General features: G+C 37.0%; 4 protein-coding genes across 5 annotated transcripts; 3 read left to right on the plus strand and 1 right to left on the minus strand.

The window, feature by feature from the left end:
* Window positions 1-369: 369 nt before the first annotated feature.
* LOC147869533 (Tetrapyrrole (Corrin/Porphyrin) Methylase) lies at window positions 370-4,049 on the plus strand. The gene is made up of 6 exons (XM_087330552.1): window positions 370-550; window positions 2,257-2,381; window positions 2,855-3,084; window positions 3,181-3,220; window positions 3,618-3,709; window positions 3,839-4,049. Exons 1-6 carry the CDS (start codon window positions 401-403, stop codon window positions 4,033-4,035), a joined length of 834 nt encoding a protein of 277 aa, XP_087186678.1. The 5' UTR covers window positions 370-400; the 3' UTR covers window positions 4,036-4,049.
* A 1,703-nt stretch (window positions 4,050-5,752) lies between these two features.
* LOC147869534 (costars family protein) lies at window positions 5,753-6,964 on the plus strand. Its single transcript, XM_087330573.1, has 2 exons — window positions 5,753-5,904; window positions 6,684-6,964. Exons 1-2 carry the CDS (start codon window positions 5,824-5,826, stop codon window positions 6,846-6,848), a joined length of 246 nt encoding a protein of 81 aa, XP_087186699.1. The 5' UTR covers window positions 5,753-5,823; the 3' UTR covers window positions 6,849-6,964.
* An 869-nt stretch (window positions 6,965-7,833) lies between these two features.
* LOC147869535 (uncharacterized) lies at window positions 7,834-15,666 on the minus strand. Of its 2 annotated transcripts, none has more exons than XM_087330562.1 (15): window positions 15,306-15,666; window positions 13,659-13,825; window positions 13,483-13,570; window positions 11,887-13,384; window positions 11,765-11,796; window positions 10,854-10,986; window positions 10,658-10,755; window positions 10,531-10,575; window positions 10,357-10,462; window positions 9,959-10,085; window positions 9,510-9,625; window positions 9,345-9,421; window positions 9,084-9,218; window positions 8,624-8,692; window positions 7,834-8,443 (listed from the first exon to the last, which is right to left on the minus strand). In XM_087330562.1, the coding sequence occupies exons 1-15, from the start codon at window positions 15,306-15,308 to the stop codon at window positions 8,171-8,173; spliced, it is 2,967 nt and encodes a 988-aa protein (XP_087186688.1). In that variant the 5' UTR covers window positions 15,309-15,666; the 3' UTR covers window positions 7,834-8,170. The 2 variants fall into 2 exon arrangements, with proteins under 2 accessions (XP_087186688.1, XP_087186695.1); XM_087330569.1 differs by having other exon boundaries at window positions 13,483-13,564; window positions 15,306-15,664.
* Window positions 15,667-21,411: 5,745 nt separating this feature from the next.
* On the plus strand, window positions 21,412-26,172 carry LOC147869536 (uncharacterized). Its single transcript, XM_087330587.1, has 8 exons — window positions 21,412-21,608; window positions 22,492-22,549; window positions 22,664-22,875; window positions 23,138-23,225; window positions 24,087-24,259; window positions 24,382-24,528; window positions 24,615-24,746; window positions 25,249-26,172. Exons 1-8 carry the CDS (start codon window positions 21,441-21,443, stop codon window positions 25,630-25,632), a joined length of 1,362 nt encoding a protein of 453 aa, XP_087186713.1. The 5' UTR covers window positions 21,412-21,440; the 3' UTR covers window positions 25,633-26,172.
* The last annotated feature ends 1,370 nt before the right edge of the window (window positions 26,173-27,542 follow it).

Raw genomic sequence — 27,542 nt, forward strand, 5'->3', positions numbered from 1 at the left:
AGTAAAGAGTTTCATAAAACTGAGCACAAACATCATAAATAGATATGGAATAATTTGGGCAACAGAAAGTAGATCGATATTGAAGCCATGGTTTTGCCTTAACTTACATGGCAAATTTTTTAAATGTTAGGACTATGTTTATTTTCTAGTGATAAAGGCAACCATAAAAGATCCACAGGTCTAACATTTAAAATTGCACTGATACATGATCCGACAATGAAACGGAAAAAAGCTGTGGTTCCTCTTCCCAAGCAATGGGATGCAGGGGCAGGGGTATTCTGGTAATTTATGAAAACTTAACACAGTGGTAGTATGCATGGTGCAGCTATGTATGTACTCAGTGCTGCTGCTTATTTGAAGGCCAGAGGCAGAGGACAGAGGAGGCAGAGAGGGTGAAGAGATGTTATACTTCGTGGGTTTAGGTTTAGGAGACGAGCAGGACATAACCCTGCGTGGCCTGGAGGTCGTTCGTGGATGCCAGTCCGTCTACCTGGAAGCTTACACCTCCCTCCTCTGCTTTGGGCTCGGCCATTCTGCCATCTCTACCCTGGTAAGAGAGAGAGAGAGAGAGAGAGAGAGAGAGAGAGAGAGAGAGTGGGGGAGAGAGAAAGAAAGATATATCAACGTCTTCTAAGACCAAAATTGGCCCATGAGACAATTGGTTTACAACAAAAATGCGGTATTCATCCATTCATGGAAAGTAGAGAGAGAGAGAAGAGGGATTTTACTATTATCTTTGGAGGTCAAACGTGGCCCATAAGCCAAAGTAATTCATTTTCACTTTATATGTTGGAATTTTTCCGAGAAAAGAATTTTGCTAGTGAATGTAGAGAGGTCAAAAGAGAGACAAATCCCAGATTCCGCCATCACGTTGGCATGCTTATCAATTCGGAACAGCCCATAAAAAGGAAATCATCCCCTCTGTTGCGTCTCTTGATTCATTATTGGAAATCAATGCTCAAAGATCCTCCTTGTATAGCACACATGATAGCTTGCAAAGAAATTCTCACCAAGCTTAAATACTGGCTTTTCAAAAGTTATTTTGTGGAGAAGTGAACAGCAAGCTCACTTCAATTTGAATAGGATGGTGAATCTTATCTTCTCTCTATTTCTTGTGCACGCTTGTCTGAACAATTCGAGCAATTGATTAGAGAGTTTCATGTTCCTGGAGGGTACCATTCTTTAGGGCAACCATGTCAGATACATTGTGTGTATTGCAACCCTTTGCACACCTAGACTTGGATGCCGTTGCCAATATTGAAATATTAATGATAGGCAGATCCTAGAGTGTACATATACCAGTCAGGGATATCATTTGCTCATATATAATGAGCCAATGTTGACGGATAAGGTCAACACATTCTGCAAAGGCCACAGTTGGTGGAAATTCATGATTTTTGTGGTCTGACTTGATAAAACCCTCATTTAACCTATAAAGTATCTGTTTGGTGCATGCTGATAGGTTGGTTCTCACGTGCTGCTGTATTCTCAAGTAGCAACATTTCAAGTAGGGTTTTTTATCTTGCCTGGTGGCACAACACATCTAGTATCTACTATCATGAGTGTGACATTCTGTTGCAGGGGGAATCATGCACCCATGCGATCGAATTTTTGTTAACCAAAACTAGAGTCTTTGTGCAATTGGACGTGATGGTTGTGTCGAACTTTCTGTGGTTTTGGGGCTCTTACCATAGTTAGAATCTATGGAATGTTTTCATCTTTCCCATTCTGGAATGCACAGTCATATTGACAGTTCGAGAGGTCTCTTTCACTGGCAGTTCAGTACCATTGCCTATTTGGGTCTTATTATCAAGGAAGATTTGTCTCCTTGGCATGCGGCGCTCTTGTGGTTTCTTTGTTAGGAATGTAATAGGTTTGTGACTTTTGGATTACAAATGCACTGAAATGTGCAGGTCTTTACCTGTCAAGTATGAAGGTTATTAGTATTGCATTTGGATTCAATGATATGCATGCCCATTCAGTGCTCCTGGTTGTGTTATGCTGGTAAATATTGCCTGGGTATTTGAAAGAATGTTCAAATTTGATACTGCCACTTTGTTACAGGCCGTGGAAGGCCACAGAGAGAGAGAGGTCATTTTGAAACCAGCTTCTGCAAAGCTATATATATACTGTGGCTGTTTAGAGCTTTTTGTTTCAGATGGGAGGAATGCATAGAATTTTTTGAGAGACATGTTATTATTTTTGAAATTAGCTTCTATGAAGTGATATATTGATATGGGTTATTTGTTACTGCAGGAGAAACTTTATGGCCGACGTGTAATTTTAGCTGATAGAGAAACAGTTGAACAAGGTGCAGATCAAATATTAGAGCAGGCCAAATCTTCTGATGTTGCTTTTCTTATTGTTGGAGATCCATTCGGGTAGTTTTCTGTTATTATAGAGCTTTCCGGCTGTTTTATGTTCTTGTGACAACTTCGATGAATGAGATATGATAAATCTGGAACCCTTTTTGATGAATATTCATTAGTGTCATGAAAGAAAACTATTAACCTGGATTTGCAAAGCATCCCGAAAGAGCCTCATTGCTACCATTGAATTTTTATTCTGGAGGTCTATATAGTATGTGCATACTTGATCAAGAATTTATTTTAACTTTGGTGGTTGTTGACATTACAAACTGTGGGCTTTGGATTAGAGGGTTATATAGTCTCATTGGCATCGAGTGTTGTTAGTAGCAACAACACTCGATGGAGCTTGCCAAGATAGAGAAATATTTCACTATGCAGATGTATAATTTCTTTATCTATCTATAAAATAATTTGCTTATAATAAATAGGGCATCGTTACAAAAGTAATTATGATTAGACTACAACAGTTTTTAAATAATTGACAGCGCAACGACACACACAGATCTCGTTGTTCGGGCATGGAAAATGGATGTGAAAGTGCAAGTAATACATAATGCATCAGTTATGAATGCAGTTGGTGCTTGTGGATTACAGTTGTATCGCTTTGGAGAAGCCATCTCCATCCCTTTCTTCACAGATACATGGAGGCCAGACAGTTTCTATGACAAAATAAAATCCAATAGACTTCTTGGTCTTCATACTTTATGCCTCCTAGGTGAAGCTTAACAAGACATTTATTATCTTCTAATCTTTTTAAAATTTTCCAAATGTCGAGCTGAGCTAACATACCTCAGATTGTGGGATTTTATAGATATAAGAGTGAAGGAGCCTACAATAGAATCTCTATGCAGGTAATGCAACTTTATAAGTGAATGATGTTGCTAAGGTGAATAAGGAAGAAAGAAGAAAGAAGAAAGAAGAAAGAAAATATTGTCTTTGAAGATGCTGCAAATGCTTAACTAGACTAAAAAAACGTTGCCAGTGAAATAGTTATTGTTTTGTATCTAAAAAAGTTGAACGTGGCCTATAATGATTAAGTTACTTAAATGTAAATGAATGATGTTATAGTGAATATATTACTTGGAAGGAAAGAAAGATAGAGAGGGCCAAGTGCTAGTAATGTCTCTAATGTTGCCAAAGTGTTTAACCTGAAGAGACATAGAAAATCTTTTACAATCATGATGTCATGCGATAATGCTCTATGTGCAATCATGTTTGGATGAATTTTTCATTGGCATGGTGGGATAGGGGGAAGAAGGAATACGAACCCCCAAGATATATGACAATCAATACAGCAATAGAGCAATTGCTCGAGGTTGAGGAGGGCCAACAGGGTGGTGGTATGTATATGTTCTTCACATGAAGTATCAAATATATATTTTGTTTTGTGGTTCTTGTAAAGTTATAGACCAGGGTATAAACAGAATGAAGTTCTTGTGTTATTTTAACATCTCGTTTTTTGTTTTCAGCTTACGATGAAACAACGCTTTGTGTGGGGTTAGCTCGCTTAGGCAACACAACACAAAAGATTGTTTCAGGTCAGATGAAGGATCTTATCAAGGTAGAATTTGGGCCACCACTCCATTGCTTAGTCATTCCAGGCAATACACATCCGATGGAAGATGAGATGCTTTCCTTTTTTGCCATAGAGAGGACTACTAGTTAGTGTGGCTTTTCATATTAAGTCATTATTTTGGGAGAAACTCAATATCGTAATATATGCAGTGCTTAGCTTAACAAATAATTGTTTGTATTTGCACTCTGCGACGCCGAAGAATTGTTTTTGTAGAGCTTTCAATATCTTTTATTCCTCCATTTTAAGCATTTTTTAAAACTATGCAAAGCAATGACATCCTTCAGTTATGGACAATGTAATTTGAAACCTTTTTATTCTTATTATGTGTTTATGTAATTAGTTTAAGATGGTAACAATTAAACATCAATTAAGGACTTGTAATTCACATGATTGAATGGCTAAATTTAAAACATTGAAAATTTTCATGTGCATATTGATGTGGATAAATCTAAATTAATGTGATGTATAGTGGTTTATTTCACACCAATGTTGAGAATATATATATATAGATAGATAGATAGATGTTTGTGGCTGTAAAATTTTTGAGAAAAGAATTGCAACCATGATTCTCAAGTTTTCTTTTACAAAATATTACGCATTTTGATATTGTATTGTCTTAATTCACATACAGCTCACAATTGATCCTTTATGCTCATACTTAATACCCAAATTATTGGAGTTTTAGTGTGGGTGTTTTGGGCAACTGATTCAATCATCATAAACAATTCAACCAAGGTATGTGATTCATCAATTATTTGAAATTTTACTTTTGTTCATTAGGAGCAAATCAAATTATTTCCATTGTATTAGAGGGGGAAAGGAGAAAATGAGAGCAACCCTCAAGGGATTAACTTGAATGGTTAAGATTTTGGTTTCCAAATCTATAGTTCATATATTAACAACATTGGAGACATGTGATGTATCAATTGTTTGATTAATTGAAAATAAACTTATTCCATTTCATGATAAATCATTTGATTTCAATTGTGTTGGGTGAAAGACAAAAAACAAGAGTAAATTTCAACAAAAAGGATAATTCTACAAGAGAATGAACTATATCTATAATTTGGTTTTGGGAAATGTAATGCATATACTCGCCAAATATATGCGTAAATATTCCTTGAAGCTTTATTCAGACTCTTGCGTATTTAGCTTCTCAAAATATTCTTTATTTTCTCTTTTCCTTTTTGTACCATAAAGCAAAGTGTTTTCTTTTGTGTGATACCTTAGAAGCAACCCATGTTTATAGGTACTATGAATGTGGATTCCAATCTCATTGACCGCGTCAATTAGATAGACGACCTTATAGAGTCCCCCATATGACACTCTGGTGCCCTCTTAATGACCTTATCAAAACCTTGGCCTTTGCGGTGTTTGCTTGAATAATATTATCATTCGATCTTCAACTCCATTTTCCCTCCTCTTAGGAACGTTGCGTTGTCTCACTTGTTTCAGGGAGATAATGCATCTTGACATGATCTTACCAAATGTTGTCCACATACAGAATGTCGAATCTTTAGAGGAATATTTTCATCGAGTAATGACCACCAGGATTCCCGTGCACCAAACCAAAATATTGCATCATAGATATCCATTTCCTCAAATGCGATTCAGGTTTTTAATGGCCTTACAAGACGTCCCTCTCCCTACGTAGGCATATACGATAGGTAGAGGAGACTAAAAAGTGTTGTAACTAAGTGGATTTTACATACAATTAATATAATTACGTGTTTTTACCAAAGAGAGAGGGGGGGGGGGGGTATTTGTGGGGTGTATGGGGGAGGGGTAGTCTTTGTCAATTTCCAAAACTGGAAGCATAATAACAAAGAAAACAGAGTGCTCCTCTCCTTGTCCCTCTCTCTCTCTCTCTCTGCAAACATGAATGTGGAGGAGGAGATCCAACAGCTGAAGCTGCAGATCCAACGGCTAGGATCTCCCTTACCCGATGGAACTTACTCGGTGAGTCTTCTCTCTCTCTCTCTCTCTCTCTCTCTCTCTGTGCTCAATAATATTCAGCCAGTTCGTATTTTCAATGTTAGTGAGGATGCGTGCATTAGTTTGATTGGACATCTTGCCTGCTTCAGCATGGGTGCGGGATTACGATCTTGGTTATAAAAAGGCGGCCCTCTTTGATTTTCCCAATATTTAGTATTAATGTGGCTGCAATAGTAGTGAAACTTATACCAAATTGAACCTTTTCTCCATCTCCATTTCATGTGAAAGTATTCCATTTTGTGGCTGAATAAATCATGAACTCATGTTCTCCGCTACCTTTCATTTCTTCTATGTGCACATCCAGATGTTGTCCTACACCATGTCTTGGACCTAGCTGGATAAAAGAAATTTGCTTTTGTTGTTTTTCTGTGGTAATCATCCATCCAATTTCCTATGAAGCCTTGGGGAGGCAATTTCGAGGCATTTTTCTTCCTGCAATATGTACCTATAAACTAGAAGATATCTAGAAGATTTGAGTACCAGGTTGTGCCCTTAAACTTTAAATGACCATGAGATTTTGCTGAAATATGTCTTCCCCAAACCTGAGTTCCAAAAATCATGAATCAAATATTATGGCTCCCATCTTTGGGTTGTGGTACATGCTCTCAAATTCTTAGTTTTGATTTGTGCCCCGACTTCCATTCTCTTAGTTAGTTATTTGTTCACATGGAGAGAGAGAGAGAGAGAGAGAGAGAAAGAGAGATTAACGTCTTCTAAAACCAAAATTGATTATCTCGTTTTAGGTGAAGTTTGGTGTGTTGTTTAATGATGACCAGTGTGCGAATCTTTTTGAGGCACTTCTGGGTACATTACGAGCTGCAAAGAAACGCAAGATTGTGAAGTTTGAAGGAGAGCTTCTTTTGCAGGGAGTCCATAACAATGTAGAGATATATCTGTTGAAGACATAAGCACAGTTCTATGCGAATCTACAATAAGTCAGCGCATAGTTGAAAACGAAGAGGTTCTTGAATTTGTGTATTGTGACTAAGATTGAAGACAAATATTGTCCAATACATTTCTATTATATTGTTGAGTAAGAACATGACAGGGACTAAGATTGAAGACAAATATTGTACAATACATTTCTATTATATTGTTGAGTAAGAACATGACAGGTTGTTTCACCATTAAATGGATGTCCCAAATGAAGCTCTAACTTTGTAATGTACTGCATCTACCATGGCATTAAAAATAGTATTATGACAAGCATACGGAACACTGAATGTCGCTTATTTTCATCATCCCTAATCATCTTGGGCTCAATGGCAATGACAAGCTCTGAGTCAGTCTCACTCTACGTTTGGCTACTTCATTTATTTCCTAAGGCCAATAATATGTCAACAAGATCTCAATATCCTACATGCTTTTTGTGCACATGAAGACTGCAAGGAGCTTCATTTATATGCCAAGGTAAGTGAATGCGTGTTCGTTCACTGTTCAATAAACATGTTACTTTGCTTAGTGTAATGGAGTGACACAGAGACAATCAAGCATCAAAGACCTCGTCCAACAACCCATCTGTGTCACTCCATTACACTAAGCAACCATGCAGATTTATTCCTTTCACAACTCATCACATACATATTTGTTATGCACATCATGCTTGTAATCTATCCTAGTTCTTGTGCTAATAGTGTAAATTGACCTTCAATTAATCATTCCATATAAACCTTCAGAAAATGTATACTCAGATCGTACTCATATTTGTATAATAATTATTCATAGGTGGATTTCAGCATCTATTAGATGATATAATAATATCTTTCTTTCTTTCTTTCTTTCTTCATATACCTCAGAATGCTGACACATATAGGGAGGACCATATCCCATTCACTAAACTCAACACAGAAATGGATCACAACAATGTCTTCTCTACATGCAAGGAACAAACACTTTGGATTCGATAACAGATTAGTGTTATTGCTATTATCATTATATTTATTTAGTGCATGTCTCTTTTACATCAGTTCCTAAATGGTTTTCTCTGATGAGAATTACAGAGATACAATTGTAGGGTCGATGTAAACAATAAGTTGCATTGATAGCTTCCCATGAGATAGATCCTTTCTATCCTTGGAAGAAGAAGAATAATGGACTTAAAATGTCCAAATCAAATAATTACATACGCAGGATTATAGATATACATACCAAAAAATGTCGTACATGATAATGGCTACAAATAGAAATGATATACAATGATGAGATAAAACAGGATTGTCCTTTTGGGGCCTCAGCTCCTCTCCCAAATCTGGTAATCTGCACCCTTGTCAAGACATCGATTCCATTTGCCCTCTAGGTTGTTCTCTTTAGAGGGGTTCCAATCGAGGTGGCCCATCTTTATGACTAAGTTATCACCTATTTGTGAGGCGTAGCCCTGGTTTGTTGCTTGATATATCTTCACAGGGCTTCGGCAATTCACCCCAGTACGATTCCTCACAGCTATCAACTCGGCAATGGCATCCCGCAACCCGAAATCATAGAAATGGTCATAAAATATCACAGGCTGCCAATCAAACAATACACTCTGAAAATCATGCAAAATGTATATGTCCCTTCCAATTGTGTGAAATTAGTAGTTCTCATGTAGAGGAAATTAGAAGTGTTATTTACATAAATATTCAGATTCCAATCATTTTTTTGAATAAGCACCAGCAAAGTCTTCTGTAACTTTCAAAAAACTTACTGTTCCAGGATGTGTGAGAATGTAAGCATATCCTTGCATGAGTTTATCTCGTGGAAAAGGCCAATGTCCCTATGTTGAACAACATCAGCAATCATGAAACTTCAGCATTTCATTTTACCCAATCGCATTCATTGATGATGCAAAATAAGTCATTGGGGAACAACAGACTCTTACTACAAAATTTACAGTTCTACTGCTCTGTCTAATCTTTATGTTTAGAAGGAATTTTATGGATGGTTAAAAGTGATATAAAATTATACAACGTGACTTTATCTATCTTCTCAATGGGAATTGTCCAGAATGTTTTAGTGCTAAAGGAAAAAATACCCATGTAACAGCAACAAATGGTACTAGGTGTGTTATATCTGGTTTAAGTCTAAATAGTGACAGCTTTCTTGTTTCCCAGGACACTAGATATCAAATGGCACTGTAATGAGCACTAAGGTATCATGAAGCCTACCTGTGTGGAACCAGTGTCATGATTTTCCAAAAACGTGACTGCTCGTGATGGCCACCATCCCATGACACCAGGAGGCTTACCACTAGGATCAATCAGCCTCCAATACTGGTTATGTAGTGCTGAATGCAAAATTCCCTGTGAAAATATGGAAAAGTACAATGGGGTTAAATAGGCATAAGGTTCAGACAGGTTTAAATACATTAGGTGTCAGAAACATATTTAAATTTACTTTCTTCAATAATACAGATATGTAAAACAAACCTTGGTTGTCACATCAAAGGCTGAGGAAGTGCCACCAGTTGCATTGATCCAATTAATTATTCGCTGTCTGTGTGCATCTGAAATGGAATATCTCAAAGCATGTCTAAATCAGCTCTTAGAATCGACTGTAGCATATATATATATATTGTGGTGAATATATAATACCTTGATTGTAGCATACATTTCCACCCTCGTAAGCCAAACTGTCCCAATACTCTCCTATTGCAAAAGCTGGATCGGTTGCCTCAATATATTCCTTGACATAACCACCCCAAAAACCCCTGAGATCAAGAGTAAGTGATGTTGGGAATATAGGAATAGCAATTTGTCATCAACACATGCAAAAAATATTGACTAAATACAAGGACCAAATTTACAGGTTTAAGGTAAACATCACGTTGAATCGTCATCGTCGTCAAAATTATCATTACCAAGATAATCGAAAAAAGGTTCACAACAAGAACAAAATAAATGGCGTAGTTCCATAAAGTCAGATAACTACACACTAGAGCCCTGCAGTGCTAAACATACAGATTGCCTCCGGCCATGAAGTTTAATTGTGATTCATTGCATATGAGAAATTCAGACATATTCTTCCTTATTGAAAGAAAAACCTGACAAAATCCAATCGCCATCCATCAAATCCAATTTCAGTCCGAAGCCATTTCATCCATTCTTTGATATCCCGTTGGACAAAGTCCTGAGAATGGTCAATGTTTGGTGCAGCATGGAAAAAATCACCTGCACTAGTAGTGATACTGTAAGCACAAATAGATAGATCTCTAATCGTTATTACGGGTGGGATTACAGTAGCTTATAAACTAAAACAGGCATCCAGTAACATGTCCATACATATGATTTTTTAGATTAAATAATTCAACAATGTATCAATGATTCATTAGCTAATTCAGACGTCACTAAGATTATTTCAGTGAAAGAATCATATTCATCAGCAATATCATATCAATCCCTTCATTGCATGCCAAATCAATTTGGTATCTCAAATAATTACCACTTGAAGGATTTCCACGGCCTTGAAAGTTGGGGTCATCTCTAACTATAGCCTCTGGGCCCCAAGCAAGTTTTCCACCAAAAACATTCCACACACCATTTGGACCCTGTATGACTAAGTTAAACCAAGTAATTGTAGGAATCGATAAAGAGGTGAATGTGTTGATCAGAATACCTTAAACTGCGCACATCTGTGGTTTAAAACAGCATCCCCTAGTACCTGTAGAAGAGATCAGGGTTTAGCATTCAGAGAAAAAGATTAATAATCGAGGAATCAATAAGGCGCACGTCTTCATTCATACCAACAGCTCATGATTGTGCATCTCTTCTATACAATTCTTAAGTTCTTCCTCAGTTCCATATGCCGAATTTAAGTTGTACAAGTCGCCCGGCATGTAACCTATAAAGTTGTAAACATTTTCAGCTTACAGAATATTACAATCCAGTCTATATTTGCTTAAAAAATAGCAATTCCAAAACATTTCAATGCAGTATAACCTTGAGGTGAAACTGATTGAGTCGGTGGAGGAAACCAAATTGTCGTTACCCCACAGCTGTAAAGATCTGCTGCCTTGGGTCCCAACTCAAGATACCACTTCTTTCTCCAACTTTCCCAGTTGAAACCTTGAAACTGTGCAATGGTGAACAATTGACATAAGCTACACTAGAGGGAAAAAAACTGATGCAGGTATATTCTCATTGATGTGTCAATTGAACTGACTTTTAATTTACCTAGCAATATTATAGTAATGGTACCTTTTTGTGCATAGTCAACATATCCAGTGTATCAGAAATTGAATTAACCAAATAATAATGTTCTGAATTTTGGATTTGGCAGTGACTCTATTGCTGTGAGTGTTGGGAAGCTAGAGAACCATGTTTTTTACTATTAAGGATTTGTTTAAACCAACACTCACAGATGCAATGGACCATAAGCAAGTATAAGAACAATAGAATTTCCCTTGATCACAATAAATATATCCTCTCCAAATCACCTCAAGGGTAACTTCCGTCGCTTGAAAGCCACGAATAAAAAGGTGGAGCATTTACTGCCCATTCCACATGGTTGCAAGACTTTATGAACATAAATGAGCATACATTTTAGAAAAGTCAACCACTAACACAAGATGGATGAAAGATGTTCACGACATAAAAAATTATAATGCAAAAGGCAAGGAAAAGATGGGAAAGATTTCATACACATGTTTTTTGTTAGGCAGAAGATTATTTATGGACATGTCAAAATATTGATTGTGAAGAGTCACAGTTTTCAAATTTCATGATATGAAATTTTGCTCTGGATTCCGCATATTTACTACATCATGCATCATCCATGATAAAGTTTGAGAACAGAAAAGGGACAATGTTGATGTATAATATGAGAAATTTAAGGGTATCGATAAACATACCACAATCTCACGTCCTGATCCCGTGCCAGACTCTGAAAACCATAAAACAAGACAAATGTCAAATAGAATCTAGATTTAAGCAATTTACAGATGTAGTGTTCCATCCTTAGGCATAGACTTACCCAGAACTTGTGTAGTCTTCCGCACTGTCTTTATTTTCAATGTGTTTTCTAAGACGCGTCTTTGTTCATCAATGGCCTCTTTTTCTGCAGCTTGTCTTGTATATACATCTTCTTTTACCTCAGCAGTTGCTATAGACCATACTTCATCAGGTGAAGGCAACTTCAAGCTCACACCGATTTCGTCTTCAATTTGGCCCAGCTTTCTTGGGGGTAAACCTTGTAGCGCTACTTCAATTCTCCGCTCCATCCACTCTGGAGTTTCTCTTCTTGGTCCATTTGCCAACAAGTCCCACTTTCTGGAATCGTTACCTAGAAGTGTTTCCATTCGACCACCAGTAAGAATGCCTTCTAACCCCACATTAAATCCAGCCACATCTAGACCTTCTTCTCTAGATTTTTGCAAGAGTGCTTCAACTGCCAAGGCACGCTCCTCCCAAGCTTTAGCTAATGTTTCAGCCGATGCTAAAGATCGTTCCAATGCCTGATACCGTCTTGCATATGCTTGCTCTTGCGATTTCCCTGCGATTTGAACTGTATCTAATGCAGCTTGAAGAACTTCAATATCTGATTTAAACGCAGATCTTGCAGCTTCTAAGCGAGCAGCCCCAGCATGCTTAAGCGCCTCTAGTGCTTTTTTAGCTCTTTCTTCATGTTCCAATGCATCTTGGTTTGCTCTCTCTTGAAATTGCCGTAAAGCATCATCAGCTGCTGAAGCACGAGATTCGGCTGCTTCAGCCCTTGCCAACACAGCCGTCACTTCTCCTTGAAGCCTCTTTATCTCACTCTCTGCAGTTAGAAGCTTCCTCTGTATTTCAGAAGCTGTCTTCTGCAACCCGAGTGCTGAAGCTTCTTTTAGGACCATGTCATCCAGAATCTGCATTCTTTGGAAAAGAGCAATTTCTGACTTTTGCGCCTTCTCTTTTGCTGCCTCTAATGCAGAAAATGATTTTTCAATTGCATCTCTAGTCTCTCTAATCATAGCATTAGCTGTATCGAGTACGGCTGACTTGACCCTTTCTTCCACACTGTTTGCAGCTTCTGCAGCAGATGTTTTAGCCTCAGCTATCTTTAGGTGTGCTTCTTCCGCCAAACTAGCAGTAGTCTCTTCATAGATAGCATCAGCAACCTTGTCCACACACACAGCCAATTCTATAGCATTCTTCTTTGCAACCGCTAACTCTGATTCCACTGCAAGCTTTTCGTCAATAATGCTTTGAAGGTCCACACCCTCAGATTTGTTTGAATGTTTAGTTTTCTTAACAGGTGCCTCTATGGCTTGAACTGCAGTAGTTGTGTACTCCTGTAGTTTTGCTTCTGCCTCTGCTAAGGCTTTTAATGCATCTTCCTTCTCACTCTCTGCAGCAACTATTCTAGCATGTGCTGCTAATAATATTGTTTTCAGACCTTCCACATCATTAAGATCGATATTCTGCCCAATTGATCCTTCGTCGACCAACCTTTTAATAGCCTCTTCTAATTGTGATGCATCTAGGTCACCCTAAGATAAAGATTGAATCAAATTTAGAAAAATTAGGATCTCGGTTATATGATAATTAATGAACTTTTAAGGCATAAGACATCAGTAAACGGGCAAACCTCTATTGGGCTTGATCCCGATCTCGAGAATCGGTTGCCACTGCATCTGATCCACCTTGAAAGCCCTAACGGTTGCAAGTGCCTGAAACTATATGCTTAAAATAATGAGATCGCCACATCATAACCTTTATTGTATATTAAAAAAGGCTTTAATCCATTGGATAAGAGCAAATTACCTTCCTGATACAGCTGCTAAAGTTTCTACACATAGCAATGGACCACTGAAAGATTTGGTGCTCGATAGATGGATGCCTGTAGAGGCGATCCGTGGCTGAATAATTGTATTCTTTGAAATTGTACACAGACCTGAGAAAGTATCATGTTGCTTTGGAAGTATCGAGACCTGCTCAGAGAAAACTTGGACAAATAAATAAACAAAACAATCTTCATCAAGTGTAAAACTGGTTATCTATCAGTGCTTTTAATTTCCATGAATCTAGATTGACGTGAAAGCACAACTTTGCTGATAGATGCAGGGATCATTGATGAGCCTATCTTCCTAAACAACTTCTAATACCATGTTCTTTGGGAAGATCAAACTTTTTATCTCGGAAAGGAGTCAGGAATTATCCAATGGATGCTTCTAGACATCCAACATTGAGATGTGAAAAATGGCATCCCTCAGCTCGTGAGAACACTGTCACAGTTGTTTATTCAACCACACTATTAAGATGAAATGTTTCAAATACTATTTCATAAATCTTGTCTAAACCCCCACCACATCATTATGATTGGTAATGTGTCATCAGCTGAGCTATTTCTACAGAGTCCTTCTAGTAACAACTACAAAAATCAGATTTTCTCAACTATCCAACATATAAACCTTTTCCATGAGAAGAAGATTGACGTCCCAGGGTTTCTGTTTCCATCATAAAAAAAACTAAGAACTTATCAAAGCAATGGAGAAAACTGACATTCTGTAATCAGCTCATGGAAGCAAAGTACACATCCAATAAGGATTCTTCTTCATTTCCATCATTTTGAAACAGAAACTGGAATCCCTCAGCTTGTGGAAGTATCAGCTACCTTTTTAGGTTCATAGTAAGATTCAGTGCTCCATAAAAACTGTTTGTTTCAGTTAGAAAGTGGAATTCTTGAATCCTAAAACCACAATAGGTGGACTTCCTACGCTGTGAAATAGCTAAACTTTCCATCAGCAGAAGCATTTACATCTTTCAGAGAGAAGTTAGAACACGTGTGTATGGAATCCCTACTGACATTATGAGACCGACTTTCCTACCTTTTCGAACACCTAAATTTTCCAAGGAGAAGAAAGATCTACGTTTCCAAGATTTTCAATTCAACATGAGTGCTTGTAGAGAATGCACTTTACTTTCCACCTAGCTGAGATACAATATAATGACCATTGCCACAAAAAGATTTCGTTTTTCTAAACTATACAATTCTCTAGAACTTTCAATGAGAATAAATGCCTATATCTTCAGATTTTGATACTAGACGTGTTGTGGCTGAAGCAAGATTACAACCTTGGAGGAAAGAATGAGAAAAAAAACTGAGAAACTGATGAAAAGGAAAGAGGGGGGGTGCGAAAGGTGATTCACCATTTGAAAACAAACTGATTTCCCAAAGTATCGGAAGATCTTATCTTTCCATGAAGAAGAAGAAGAAGAAAGATTGTTACATGTCTTGAGATTTCTGTATGAGCAGCGCACAAGTGTGTGGAGAAATGCACAGATATGTACATGTGTGGTTGTAATGCAGCTGGGAGACATTCCAATGTTGTAGGATAATACGGAAGGAAAAAAAAAAAACTGTGACTTGTATCAGTCAACGAGAATGGAAGGAGAGAGAAAGAGACTTACCATTGCGATCAAAACCTTGCAAGCGAATCAAAACACTCCCCGTTTTCAGAAACTTCTTTTGAATCAGAAAAGCGCACACACTCCCTCTGTATATATGTATATATCCGTTTCGGGTGCAGGAGAGTGGTGCAGGCAGGCAATGCACCGGAACGGATGAAAATGAGGGGGGTCAGAAACGGAGTTGTGTAGGGTTTAAGGAGAGGGAGATGAGGGAGTTTCGTCCATTGCTGATGGTGATGGCGATGGCGATGGTGATGGTGATGGCGATGGCGATAGTGATAGTTCGAAATCAGAAAATGCCGAAGAAGAAGAAGAAGAGCTCGGCGAAATCGGAGAGATCTCAGCTCAGCATTTTTGGTTCGTATTTCTGTTTGTGTTTTGTGTGTAGGAGGCGGAGGAGCTATATCTGTAAATAAACACAAAATATAAGATTATTGTCATTGAGACACTTATAAGTCGGAATGAAACAAAGAGTATGTACATATGTAGGACAAAAAAGAAAAAAAAAAAAAGGAAAAGGTGAAGCGCTTTTCTCTGATGGATCTTCACCGGCTGTCTCCGGTGTCCTCATACCTCCACGTGGCGGTCCGCATCCTCTATCCACAACAACCATTCGAATTGTGATAGGGTTTCACCTCTTTCCATTCGAATTGTTTGTTACGACCACTTCACACACACATGCACGCGTGCACACATTGTACATACACAGAGTTTTGTTGTTCTCTGAATATGGCCACGATATGCTCACTTCCTTTGTGCACATCTCACTCGCATAAACTTGCAAGAATCTATACTCATGTGTGTGTATATTCGTAGGTATATGAGCACATGTGTGTGTTCATGTCCATGTGTGTGTCACAATTGGCCTCCCACATTCTTCTACCATGAATTGCGCACATCCTTACATGGTAACCTCAACTCAACACCTATCCCCATACATTTTGAACCTTGAACGTTTGGTATTCTTAGGAAATGACGTGTCACGGTCAATTTCCATTCTACACATAATCTAGTATCGCACGCATAAATCTATGGGCATGTATGTACACACATGTCTATACGCACGAGTGCGTGCATGTCTATATGTCGTGCGGGACATGATTGGCCAACTCCTTGATTTTTCTTACATAGTTACATACATCCTTGTATGACAACCTCATCATCACGCATCTCATATCTTCTACATGTTGAGTTTTGTCTTCAGGTTCACTAAGATTTAGGGTTCGTCTTTATTTACCTTGTAAATTATGTTCGTCATTCGATAATAATCATGGAGCCTATGCAAAGGGACTATTGAACCTCATCCCAAAAAAAACACTTTGTGTATCTTTGCCAAATAGCCACTCAACTCCACGACACATATGTCAATAGTTTATAAAATATCTACTAGATTTTTTGTGCACCAAACGAAGCATGTTTTATTCATAGAAAAAGCTATATTTCAAATTCAGATGTTGGTGATTCCTTCTCACCCAAAGCATGAACATGCATGATTTAGAACGAATGATGTAATCCTTAGAGTTCTTTGCTTTTGAACGAAATTGATAATCAACTTTGCAAAGTCAAAACTTCGCCCATAGCAAAATGAATAGGTCAAAAAAACAAGTTGATTAGACATCTAGGTTATCCTCTCATATAGGATACCTCTACAAAAGCGCAATTTCATTGTGAACGGGGAAAAATCAATGGAAAGTTTCATTGTTTGAAGTTATATACTTCATATGTGTTTGGGAATCACGAATCTAGTTGTTGTTGTATATATATTGTTCTATTGTGAGTGATTAATTGGATCTATTATGAGTTCATGACAACAATTGCCAAATAGTCACGGGAATATGAAATGTCAAACTTAAAGCATTCTTGTTACCACGTTGTGTGTGGATTCCAAAATATTTGCTAGAATGCTTGCTAGAAAAGTGACAATGTTGCTTGATTTGGCTAAATAGAAGCACCCAATGGAACATTGCTCACATACTTCAGTTGGTGATAAAGTGGTTTTGGAATTGGAAATGTTGTGTATTAAGACACTTAGCTCTGGTTATTTTTAAGGCATCATTGTTTTGAATCTCACAGTATGTAAAATTCGTGTTCGTCTAGCATAACATTGGAAAACGAATGCGAATGTTTTTCAAACATTCTTGTGTTTTTTCTCATTTTTTAATGTTTTTATTTTGTTTGTTTTTTTCATTTTTTAGGCTTATTTACCTCATAATAAATAGTTAATCCAAAAGTCTGGTATTTATCATTCTTTAATGGTGTTTTTCTTACGCGAATGATTGAAACATTCACAACATATGGTACGTATGGTTCATACTATGGTTTTGACAGTGATTTAACAATTAGTTGAAAAAAAGTGGCGTGTCATATTGAATAGAAAGGCTACAATGGTCAATAAGGGAACTCTATGCAACTAGAAAGTATACATATATTGTAATTTATTCTAGGGTCACTAGTGACGTGGCGTCAAACAAAGAACTTACTTCCAATCATAGAGATATATGTATTATTACAAGGTGTTCTCAACTATGGAAGCCAAAAACTAAACGTGTCTTGGCATGTGTCATTGACGTTCTCAAGAAGTTGTTGAAAACATACCAGGCATTGTTGTTGTTGTGTGTTCCCCCCTAAATAAACACTAAGATTACCTTTGAGGTTTAGAACCATTAAGTTGGTCACCTATGTCCATGTTACTTGGTATTGGCCACAATCAACAGTGACATGATGGAAAATGTAAATAGCATTTGCATTATTACAAATTATCTAGACACATAGTTGGTTGTCACACAAAGGATTGTGCCTTCTTGCGGAGATGTTTTCTTATAGTGCATTACTTGTGCAGTTTATGTCCATCCATATGCAATAAAAGATGCACAATTTCTTTATTTTTTATACCATTTATTTTGCCGAGGACTAACCTTATAAGACACTTAAATTGTTGTTGTTGCTACCCACATGGTAGCTTAATCACAAAAACACATTGTTGGAGATTGATTCGTCAATGAGTCAAAAGTTACATGTGTTTCTTCTTCTTTTCATTGCATAGAATCCTTCCAATCGTCAGTGTTGATGTTTTGCTCATAAATAAGTTACAATAAAGTTGATATAAAGACACAACGTAACATGGGTTTTCTAAGTTCAAGCTTTCTGTAATAAAAGTATTGCACCCAATCCAACACTACATTCCACATATTGTTATGTGTGAGCATGAATACACGAGTATCCACATTTAAGTTGAGTACTCACAGTTTCTTCATTTTCGTGGAAGCAAAAGTTTTTGTCATTTAGTATGATGTGTTCATCCTTTAGTATCCTCGTGCGTATATTTTGCAAAGAAGTCAAAGCAGTGCATCCCTTCAAAGAATTACAAAGTATTTATCTACGAAAATAACATTATCCAAAATTTTGAGCATAGTCCTTTTGCACAACCTTAGATCATGTTTTTTCTTACATCTTGTATGTTTTGAAATTTACGACTCCCTTTTCTTTGACTCGTCAAATTTGCCATTGTATTTCAAGAGCGATGTCCAAAAAGTCACTTGTCATGACCACAAAATCAAGGTTTCTCACATGTGCTTGTGTTAGGGGGCTCAACCACAATTGACTGAAATTTGTAATTATCATGCAGACAATATTAGGGAGGTGATTATGTACTCGCCAATTGTCTTCATACATCAATAGCATGTACGGACAATGGTGCAAACGATTGTTAGTGCTCTCTCAAGAGCCAAATTTATCAAATGATATAAAGTTTACAAATAAATGAGATTGTAGCATTGAGCACCACACAATTCAATCCTTGCTCCTTGGATTCCACAACACTCGTCCTGTGCCCAACTTGCTAGTGTCCTTTAGTTGCACATAGAGAATGATATTTGGATGTGCGTAAAGAACATCGTGCTCCTAGCTACGATTTATAAAGGACACTAATAATGAAGAGGGTGCAATTACAATGGCAAAACATGTTTCAATAATTCTAATTGTTGTCTAGTAATTTATTGCCAATGAGGAGTGATTGTCTTACAAATATAAAATTCTTTCCATGTCTCCATTTAAACCACTAAAATGTTATATAAATGCCTTGGATTGAATGGCATATAGAAATAATTATGAGCTAAATCATAAGAAATTAAGAGAGGAATGGATTAAAGGTGTTTAACCGCACTCACCACCCCCTAGTGAGGAACAAGAGACAAACAAAAAATACCATTTGTGTGAAGTACCATCGAATATTGCCTTATGTCAAACCTTGGTATTTGAATAAAAAATCCAAAGAAGAGAGCTTAACCTCATCGATAAAGTCTTGATCTTGGGACATAACCAAAACACATGCAAATTCGATTCAATAGGTGCGCCACAATGCAAACCACAAGCATTTTGTCATTGGCTATTTGGATAATATGGAAAGCGAGACGTGATTTTGTTTTTAACAATGTCCATACATCTCAACACTATGCTTATTGAAATCTGGATGTTGTTTGTTCACACACTACATGGTCAATATGATGAACTGCAGGGTTCAAATGATGTTTTGTGGCAATGACAAGTGGCCTTTATGAACTGATGGCAATGACTTCACTTATTTTCGGATACAACGGTTGGTCTGAAGTGGAATTATGCCATGCCTTCTTTTATGTTGGATAGTGGATAATATTGTTCTACTTGTTCATATATGCCATCATCTGTTTGATTAGATGTATTGATGATGTCGTAATGAAGGGGATAACTAGTCTAGTTTATATAGTTGAATAGTCTAGGTTATATAGTTGAACACCTAAGGCTCCCAAACCACCATGTATCCCCACATGTCATAAGTCCTTGCACATTTGTCCCATTTCAAATGATAATCGTATTCTCAACAATCCTACCCTTAACCTATTAAAACTTAGTATAAAATTTGTCCATGAGGTTGTGCACATAACATACTGAATCTTTCCCTTGTTTGGGGAGTTTTTGCGATGGTTTATGTTTTATCATGCACTTGGAAAGGCTTTGTTACCATCATTTATTTGACTTTGACTAAAGCTAGTGTAAGAACACACCACTGTTAAATATAATAATAATAGAGTATGCCATTTCAATAAAGAGTTATGATTATGATTATTATGGTTTAACATAAAACAAGTGTTTATTATTGATATTTAACTTTTTATTCCTAGTTTTAATAGACTATCTTATTTTTGCGACTATAAGGTTGTTTTTGGAATCTTGGTGTGGAATCGGGAAACTATGGGTCACATAATAGATGTGCTTGGTGAATGTTTAGCAAGAAGAAATTTGGGAAGATAGAAAGAAGAACTTGCAAATGAGGTCATGGAGAAAATACTAACATCAAGATGAGGAGTTTGAGCATGAGCATGAGCATGAGCATGATTAATTAGGTTGAAAAACTCATAGGACAAGGTTCCCACGAAAGTTCGATTGTCAAGAGTGGTATCCCCTAGACACCATCAAACATGAATACATTTCTCATACTTCAATTATGCCAAGCCTCAATATCCCATGTGGTCAAATAATACATTATATAGTGGGGAGTGTAAAACTCAGACCTGTTAAAGGGATGACAAAATGATGTTGGTTAACAATGTTGAAAGTTGAGACGTAGCAACTTGAAATACTTTAGAATTTGGGTACGTAATGGATATATATACTTGGTAACCTATATCATGAGGTCACTCTAGCTCACCACGATATCATTCATGTTCATGAGACACACATCATGTTTAGTTACTCAAATAAACATATGGTTAGCAAATTGGAAAATGGCACTTAAGATGATGATGATGATGATATGGTAAGTAAAGCTAGAAGACGGATGATTTAAATCACGCGAAGCTTAAAATTAGCGAAGAAGAAGAATCATAATAATTGTTTGTTTTGATGTTTGTTGATGGTATGGGTTTTAGGATGGCATGGTTTACCTCATGCATATTGATATGCATCCATTTTGCGAGGTCAAAAGACGGCAGGGGTACGTTTCGAAATTACGAGAAAGTTAGAGGCTCCACAGAGACAGGGGTATTCTCTTGAATTTTGCATTTCCTGTCATTCCCTGGGTTTTCTCTGGGTTTTTGGTCTTTTCGGGAATCAGTTCTCTTCCTCACTGTTTTGTTTTGTCTCTGCTGCTGCTAGCGAGCGATGGCGGGAGTTGTAGCCAAGAGAAGCTATGGCTCCCTTCACTTCACATTTTGGAGAAGGAATAGGAGCAACACCTGCCTCTTCTTCTCGACTTCCACCTCTCCTCCTCAGTTTGCAACCCGACAACCCCGTTGCTTCTTCCATCAGGATCCCTTCATCTCTCAGAAGGTAAACTTTCTCTTCTTCTGTATTTCCATGCCGTATCTGTCCTCGTTTCTTTCATTTCTCGTTTGATTTCTGTCGCTGGATTTCTCTTTTGATTTCTTGCATGTTTTTTTAATATTTTATTGTTCTTTTTCTTTTTGCTTTCTTGAACCTTCTTTCTTTGCAACTGAATTAAAAGTTAGGTCTTTTCCGCACGGTTTCAGAGGCTTGCATGAGAATATTATTTTATCTCGCCAGAAACAAACGCTTGGTTCAGGACATATGTCATGTATTTCCCACTAAACTATAATATAATTTGCTAAAACATCTCAGTGGAGTGACATTGCAATTAATCTTCTGTGTATAGAGGCCAAGAATTTTTTGCTTGAATGGTATGACATTGCAATTAATCTTCTGTGTATAGAGGCCAAGAATTTTTTGCTTGAATGGTACCTTTTATGTTGGGAAGCTTTCAATGAACAAGAAGATAACACAGAGTCTCTTCTTTCATTACGTCTTGATCGCATAAGCAACATGATATCTCATTACTTATATACAGTACATTAATTTCCAAACCAAGAATCAATGGGCTTTATAGAAACATACACATTCAACGAAGGGATTGCTCACGAAAGATTTCTCTGTTTATAGTTTTAATGTCCCTAAGATTTAAAGGCCTATGTGCTTATTAAATAATGGTTCAATGCTATGTTATTAATAGCATGCCGTCAGGATCAAAATCTAGTTACACATTCATTACGTACATAACATAACGACCTTGCATGCTGAGATTTTTATCAATGCTGGAAGCTAGTTTTATAGACCTAGAAGTTTGATAACCTGTGTGGTTTAGAGGGGAGGAGGATTGGAACCTAATCTCCTCAATATTTTCCATGACATTGTGCAGATAACAACTTCGTGTCCTTGGTGGAGGACAACCAATATGCGTTATTATGCTACAAGAGGTGATTTTCTTCACCCTTGTCTGATCAGAACAGTAATACTTGGTTTTCTTCGAGCTATTGCTCTGATTGATTTTTTGATACTACCATGTTATTGTTTTCATCACCTTTGTTCAGGAAAAAAAGCAAAACGTGGAACATCAGCCGAGGAAAAAGTATTGGATGGAAAGCATGCAGCATTGCAAGAAGCATTGGATCAAATATCAAACACTTTTGGTAAAGAGACAGTCATGTGGTTAGGAAGGAATCCAGAAACAAGAAATGTTCCAGTGATCTCGACAGGATCTCTTTCACTTGATTCTGCCCTTGGAGTTGGTGGTCTGCCAAAGGTAGCAGATGCTTCTTTTCTATACTTGCCTTGTTACAAGATTTCTGTTACTGACATGAAACAATCTAGTCTATTCTGTCTTTTATGTACTTTCCTAAATAGTAATCTTCTCGTTTGTTGAAAACAGAACATCATATTTGTTTGTCTTATGTGTAGTTGCCTTGTGTTGTATTCCTGGATTGGATGTGATGGCCTTCTACATTTGTAGTATTGATTTTTTAACTAGTCATTGTTGATCATGAAGTCCACATCTTTGTTTGCAGGGAAGGGTTGTTGAAATCTATGGGCCCGAAGCAAGTGGGAAAACTACCTTAGCACTTCATGTGATTGCAGAAGCTCAAAAGAGTGGAGGTATGAACTTCATTATCAGCAGATTGCATATTGCATGTGGATGAGGGGACATAGTTTTGAATAATGTATCATAAGGATATAGGGACTTCCCTAATGGGGATGCATGGATAGAGAGATTCAATGCCAAAAGTAAAATCCATAAGATTGGGAGGTAAGAGTCCTACAAATGCTGTTAGGAAGGGGGGGAAGAGTTGGTAATGTAGCCATTTTGAGATGTGTTTGAGGATGTCAATCTTTTTAGCTACAAATTGCCCGGCCTATTACATCGGGTTTGTGAATCTTGAGGAGAAATGAAATGGAACAAATTACGAAGCGGTTAATGAGCTTCTATAAAATGAACCATTTTTTTGTTTTAGTGATGTCTGTTACAAAGTTATGTAAACCTTTACTAGATGTAAGAGTCTCCTTACATGTTGTTCATCAAGCTATGGAGTGGGATATAATTACCTTATTTATCTTATCTTTTCTTTGAATTCTCTATCATGAGGGGAGGGATGGAGGAAACCCTTCCAGAGATATATTCTTGTGCAAGTACCAAAAGTTATGCTATATAACAAACTTTGGAGAATGTTAACATGTTGACTTTGGATTCCGGCCCTTAGTCAGTCAAGATGGTGTAATTCTGGGCACTTTGGTAATCCAAAAGTTTAAAGGATTATTTCAATCATATGTAATGAATGATAAGAAATAATTGTCTATAAGTATTTATTGGTTATGTATGAGAAAGAAGCTTAAACTTTGAACATTGTCTGTATTTGAGTAGCCTTCATTATTTGGTTGTTTTCGTAATTTATTATTTTCATGACATAACCAAAGAAAAGAATTCTACTGAAAATAAAACATCTGTCACATGTTTTGCAGGTTACTGTGTTTTTATTGATGCTGAGCATGCTCTAGATCCTTCGTTTGCTGAAGCCCTTGGAGTTCGAACAGAGGACTTACTATTAGCTCAGCCAGATTGTGGGGAACAAGCCCTAAGTTTAACGGATACATTCATTCGCAGTGGCTCAATTGACGTCATAGTAGTAGACAGTGTAAGTAGTAGAATGCTCGAGTCTGCATATGATCTTTTACAACTTGTGGGCAGAATGCTTTGATAGGCATGTAAAGTTCATTAAAAAAATAATCTAATTGCTACTCTGGGATGCTTACTCAGGTTGCTGCACTTGTGCCTCGGGCAGAACTAGATGGAGAGATGGGTGATGCACATATGGCAGTGCAAGCTCGTCTCATGAGCCAGGCTCTTAGAAAGCTCGCACATTCTCTTTCCAAATCACAAACCATGCTTATTTTCATAAACCAGGTAGAGTGAAACATATGATGATATATGCTGTCTCATATTTTCTTTGATTTGTTCATGAAATGGGTTTGTGGACTTTATGTAACTAGATTAGAGCCAAGTTGAGTCATGGTGGATTTGGTGGCCCTATTGAAGTGACTTCAGGTGGAAATGCTTTAAAATTTTATTCATCTGTGCGATTAAACATTCGGAGGACTGGGTTGATCAAGAAAGGAGATGAGGTGAAGTAGATGAGAGATGGTAGTTTTTTTTAAGCTTAAAAATTTGCTAATGATCTACTATTAGAAAAGCATCAAATATCTGCAATGTTCCAGCTGTCACTTCTAACAGACCTATGCCATTCCCATCACTCTTATTCCCTTGTATTATGATTAACTTATTCATCATTTGTCTCTTAGAGATGCAATTTCTATTGTTTTTTAAAAGCCTAGTTTGAAAAATCATATGCAAATCTTTCAATCTATTTAATAATAAACATATTCTACTTGGTATATTTTTACTCTTCTATTCTATTTAATCTTTCTGTAGAAAGGTGATATCACATTCATACTTCTTATTCATTCATTCTTTGTAAAGGTCAAGATGTAGTTTGTTTGTTAAATATTTCTACCTATTCATTCATCTCTCTCCTACTCATTTTGAAAGTTAAATTCTTCTCTACATGTATATCTCATTATGCTTTGGATGTAACAAAACTATCTTGTTATCTGATTGCTTGTGCAGCTTGTCGGTAGCACAGTGACAGTCAAGGTTGCCAAAAATAAAGTTGCTCCACCTTTCAAGACCGCGGAGTTTGAGATTGAATTCGGGAAGGGTATTTCTAAAGAGGGGGAAATCATAGATTTTGGCCTCAAATATGGTCTCGTGGGAAAGTCCGGTAATTGGTATTCAATCAACGGGGAGAATATATCCAATGGGAAGGAAAATTTTAAGAAACATCTCAAGGAACATACGGATTTGAGAGAGATGCTATTGACAAGCATAAGAGAAAGACTTAGTGGTTCATCAGAAGATGATGAAAGTGCACTCGACTTTGAAGTTGGTTCAGATCAAGAAGATGGAGATATGGCTTTGCATGAAGAGGAAGCTGTAGGCAAAGCTTTATAGAAGATTGGTAACTCATCAACAGGATCAGTATCTAGTCAAAGCTGAGCATTTTGGTATCTATGTGAAATGCATTGAAATTCCGTTGTATAGAATCCGTGGTTCCTTTTGCAAGACAAAACTGGGGGAGGAATCGAACTCCCAATAAACGGCTTAGTGAGACAAGGCTTCGAACACAATCGGCCAACTTAACAAAATCCCTTGTCGGTTGCCCTTAAAATATCATTTCAGTGTAACCCAAAAATTGCCCTACTCTGCTTTACAAGACCCTTTTGGTATAGAGGAAGGGTACAGAGTGCAATCAATTTTGTCTTCATCGGATTTTTTGTATATATATATATGTATGTATCCTTGACTGATGTGTGACTGCACTGCAGCACATGCAAGAGACTGATGTTGCTCCCAATGTTTACTACATTTAGAACTTGAAAGTTTTCAAACTTTAAAACAACGCATGAAGATTTTGTTCTAGTCATTGCACCATTGAGTCATACATACAAATGGTGGCTTATTTCCCCCTAGAAAGCATGCTGTTACAGTTGAGACATGGTTTATATGAATTGGTTTTAAAGAAGATGCTTATTTTCAGGTATCATGCCAATATTTTAGGACTTCTGCATTTCCTAATATGCTTGCATACATATACCCTTTTGGAGATTTTGATATTTACATCATATTTGCTGTTAGCAATCTAAACATTAAAATTGTGTTGTAAAATCTATGTTTACATACATGATTTGGTCCACGATGCTTTGTTTGTGAAACATGGTATGGGAGGTATATGCAGGGTCTCTCCTTGTGGTGTGTTTAATAGAGTGGAGATTCTTAAATGCTTAGGGGCTTAAGAACTTTACATAAGTTTGCCATTAACAATGATTTCCATAAAAAAATCATTTAACCAAATAGTGTTTCAAAAGAAATGAAGGTATTTTGTTATTTGTTTTTGTACATACATATCCCTGATTGAGCATCCAAACACTCTCATGCAAGTTATTGTTCAAACTTCATCACAACCCAAGTTGAATGATGATTCCATCTAATTAAGACAAATGATTAGCAAGAGCGTAACTTAAAAGTTGGCATTATCTAGATGATAAAAAATGCACGAGTTTAAGCTTATGAGCTTGTGTGGGGGAGTTTATATCCCACATAGTAGGAGAGCATGAACACATGCTCATGTCATTTGTTATAACATTTCTAGTTTGTTGACAATATGAACTTTAATAAACAATCGTTGATTTGTTCAAGGACTAAATATTGGAGGAAAGAAATATGAGATGCCAAGTAATTGAGCAAGTGAAACTCTCTCATGCATATATGGGTTCAACCTATAACTTTGATTTTAACTTGTAGTTATTTAGACTCTTCCTACGAACAAGGGTCCAAGGTGTCCCTCTAGTTTTAATTTGTAGCAAATAATGTGCAATCAAGCATCAATTTAGAATCTTGAGATTGTGACAACATGAAGAGATGCAGGGAAACTTAGAAACCATATAAGGAACGACCGATGATGCTCACTATTCGAGACATTAATAAGGAATATCTAGTTTGTTTGAGAGATTTTTCGAAAGACCTAGTTACCATGAGCATTGCCACATTAAGTTTTTCATTGTTTCCAAAATGGCCGCTAATTAACGTGCCATAAGAGAAACGAGATCTGCTTGGTTCTTTTTCTTTTGTGTGTGAATGTTAGGGATGGGCATTTTAGCCAAGTGAAGAGAACTCAGGGTCATTATTGACCTCTGTTTTGGGCATTAGTTTTGCCAATGTATAATATGTATACATACATACATACATATATATGTATGCTACATGTATATATATTAATATATATATATATATATATATATGTCCATTTGAACAAGTACATGTGCGTCCGGACAGAAGTCCGTGTGAAACGAAACAAAGAAAAG

This window comes from Azolla caroliniana, unplaced genomic scaffold, assembly GCF_043228905.1.
Source record: "Azolla caroliniana isolate FFs.n. ecotype wild unplaced genomic scaffold, voAzoCaro1.0.p SCAF_1, whole genome shotgun sequence".
Classification (NCBI taxonomy): Eukaryota; Viridiplantae; Streptophyta; class Polypodiopsida; order Salviniales; family Salviniaceae; genus Azolla; species Azolla caroliniana.

Bases quoted from the DNA above. Each gene is read 5' to 3' on its own strand.
- LOC147869533 (XM_087330552.1), top strand. From the start codon at position 401: ATGTTATACTTCGTGGGTTTAGGTTTAGGAGACGAGCAGGACATAACC. The intron at 551-2,256 runs GTAAGAGAGAGA...TTGTTACTGCAG, and splicing joins ATTCTGCCATCTCTACCCTG to GAGAAACTTTATGGCCGACG. The intron at 3,710-3,838 runs GTATGTATATGT...TTTTGTTTTCAG, and splicing joins GGAGGGCCAACAGGGTGGTG to CTTACGATGAAACAACGCTT.
- LOC147869534 (XM_087330573.1), top strand. From the start codon at position 5,824: ATGAATGTGGAGGAGGAGATCCAACAGCTGAAGCTGCAGATCCAACGG. The intron at 5,905-6,683 runs GTGAGTCTTCTC...ATCTCGTTTTAG, and splicing joins TACCCGATGGAACTTACTCG to GTGAAGTTTGGTGTGTTGTT.
- LOC147869535 (XM_087330562.1), bottom strand. The intron at 9,219-9,344 runs GTTTGTTTTACA...ATATTTTCACAG, and splicing joins CCTTTGATGTGACAACCAAG to GGAATTTTGCATTCAGCACT. The intron at 8,444-8,623 runs GTAAGTTTTTTG...TTTGATTGGCAG, and splicing joins TTCTCACACATCCTGGAACA to CCTGTGATATTTTATGACCA.
- LOC147869536 (XM_087330587.1), top strand. From the start codon at position 21,441: ATGGCGGGAGTTGTAGCCAAGAGAAGCTATGGCTCCCTTCACTTCACA. The intron at 23,226-24,086 runs GTATGAACTTCA...CATGTTTTGCAG, and splicing joins AGAAGCTCAAAAGAGTGGAG to GTTACTGTGTTTTTATTGAT. The intron at 24,747-25,248 runs GTGAAGTAGATG...TTGCTTGTGCAG, and splicing joins TGATCAAGAAAGGAGATGAG to CTTGTCGGTAGCACAGTGAC.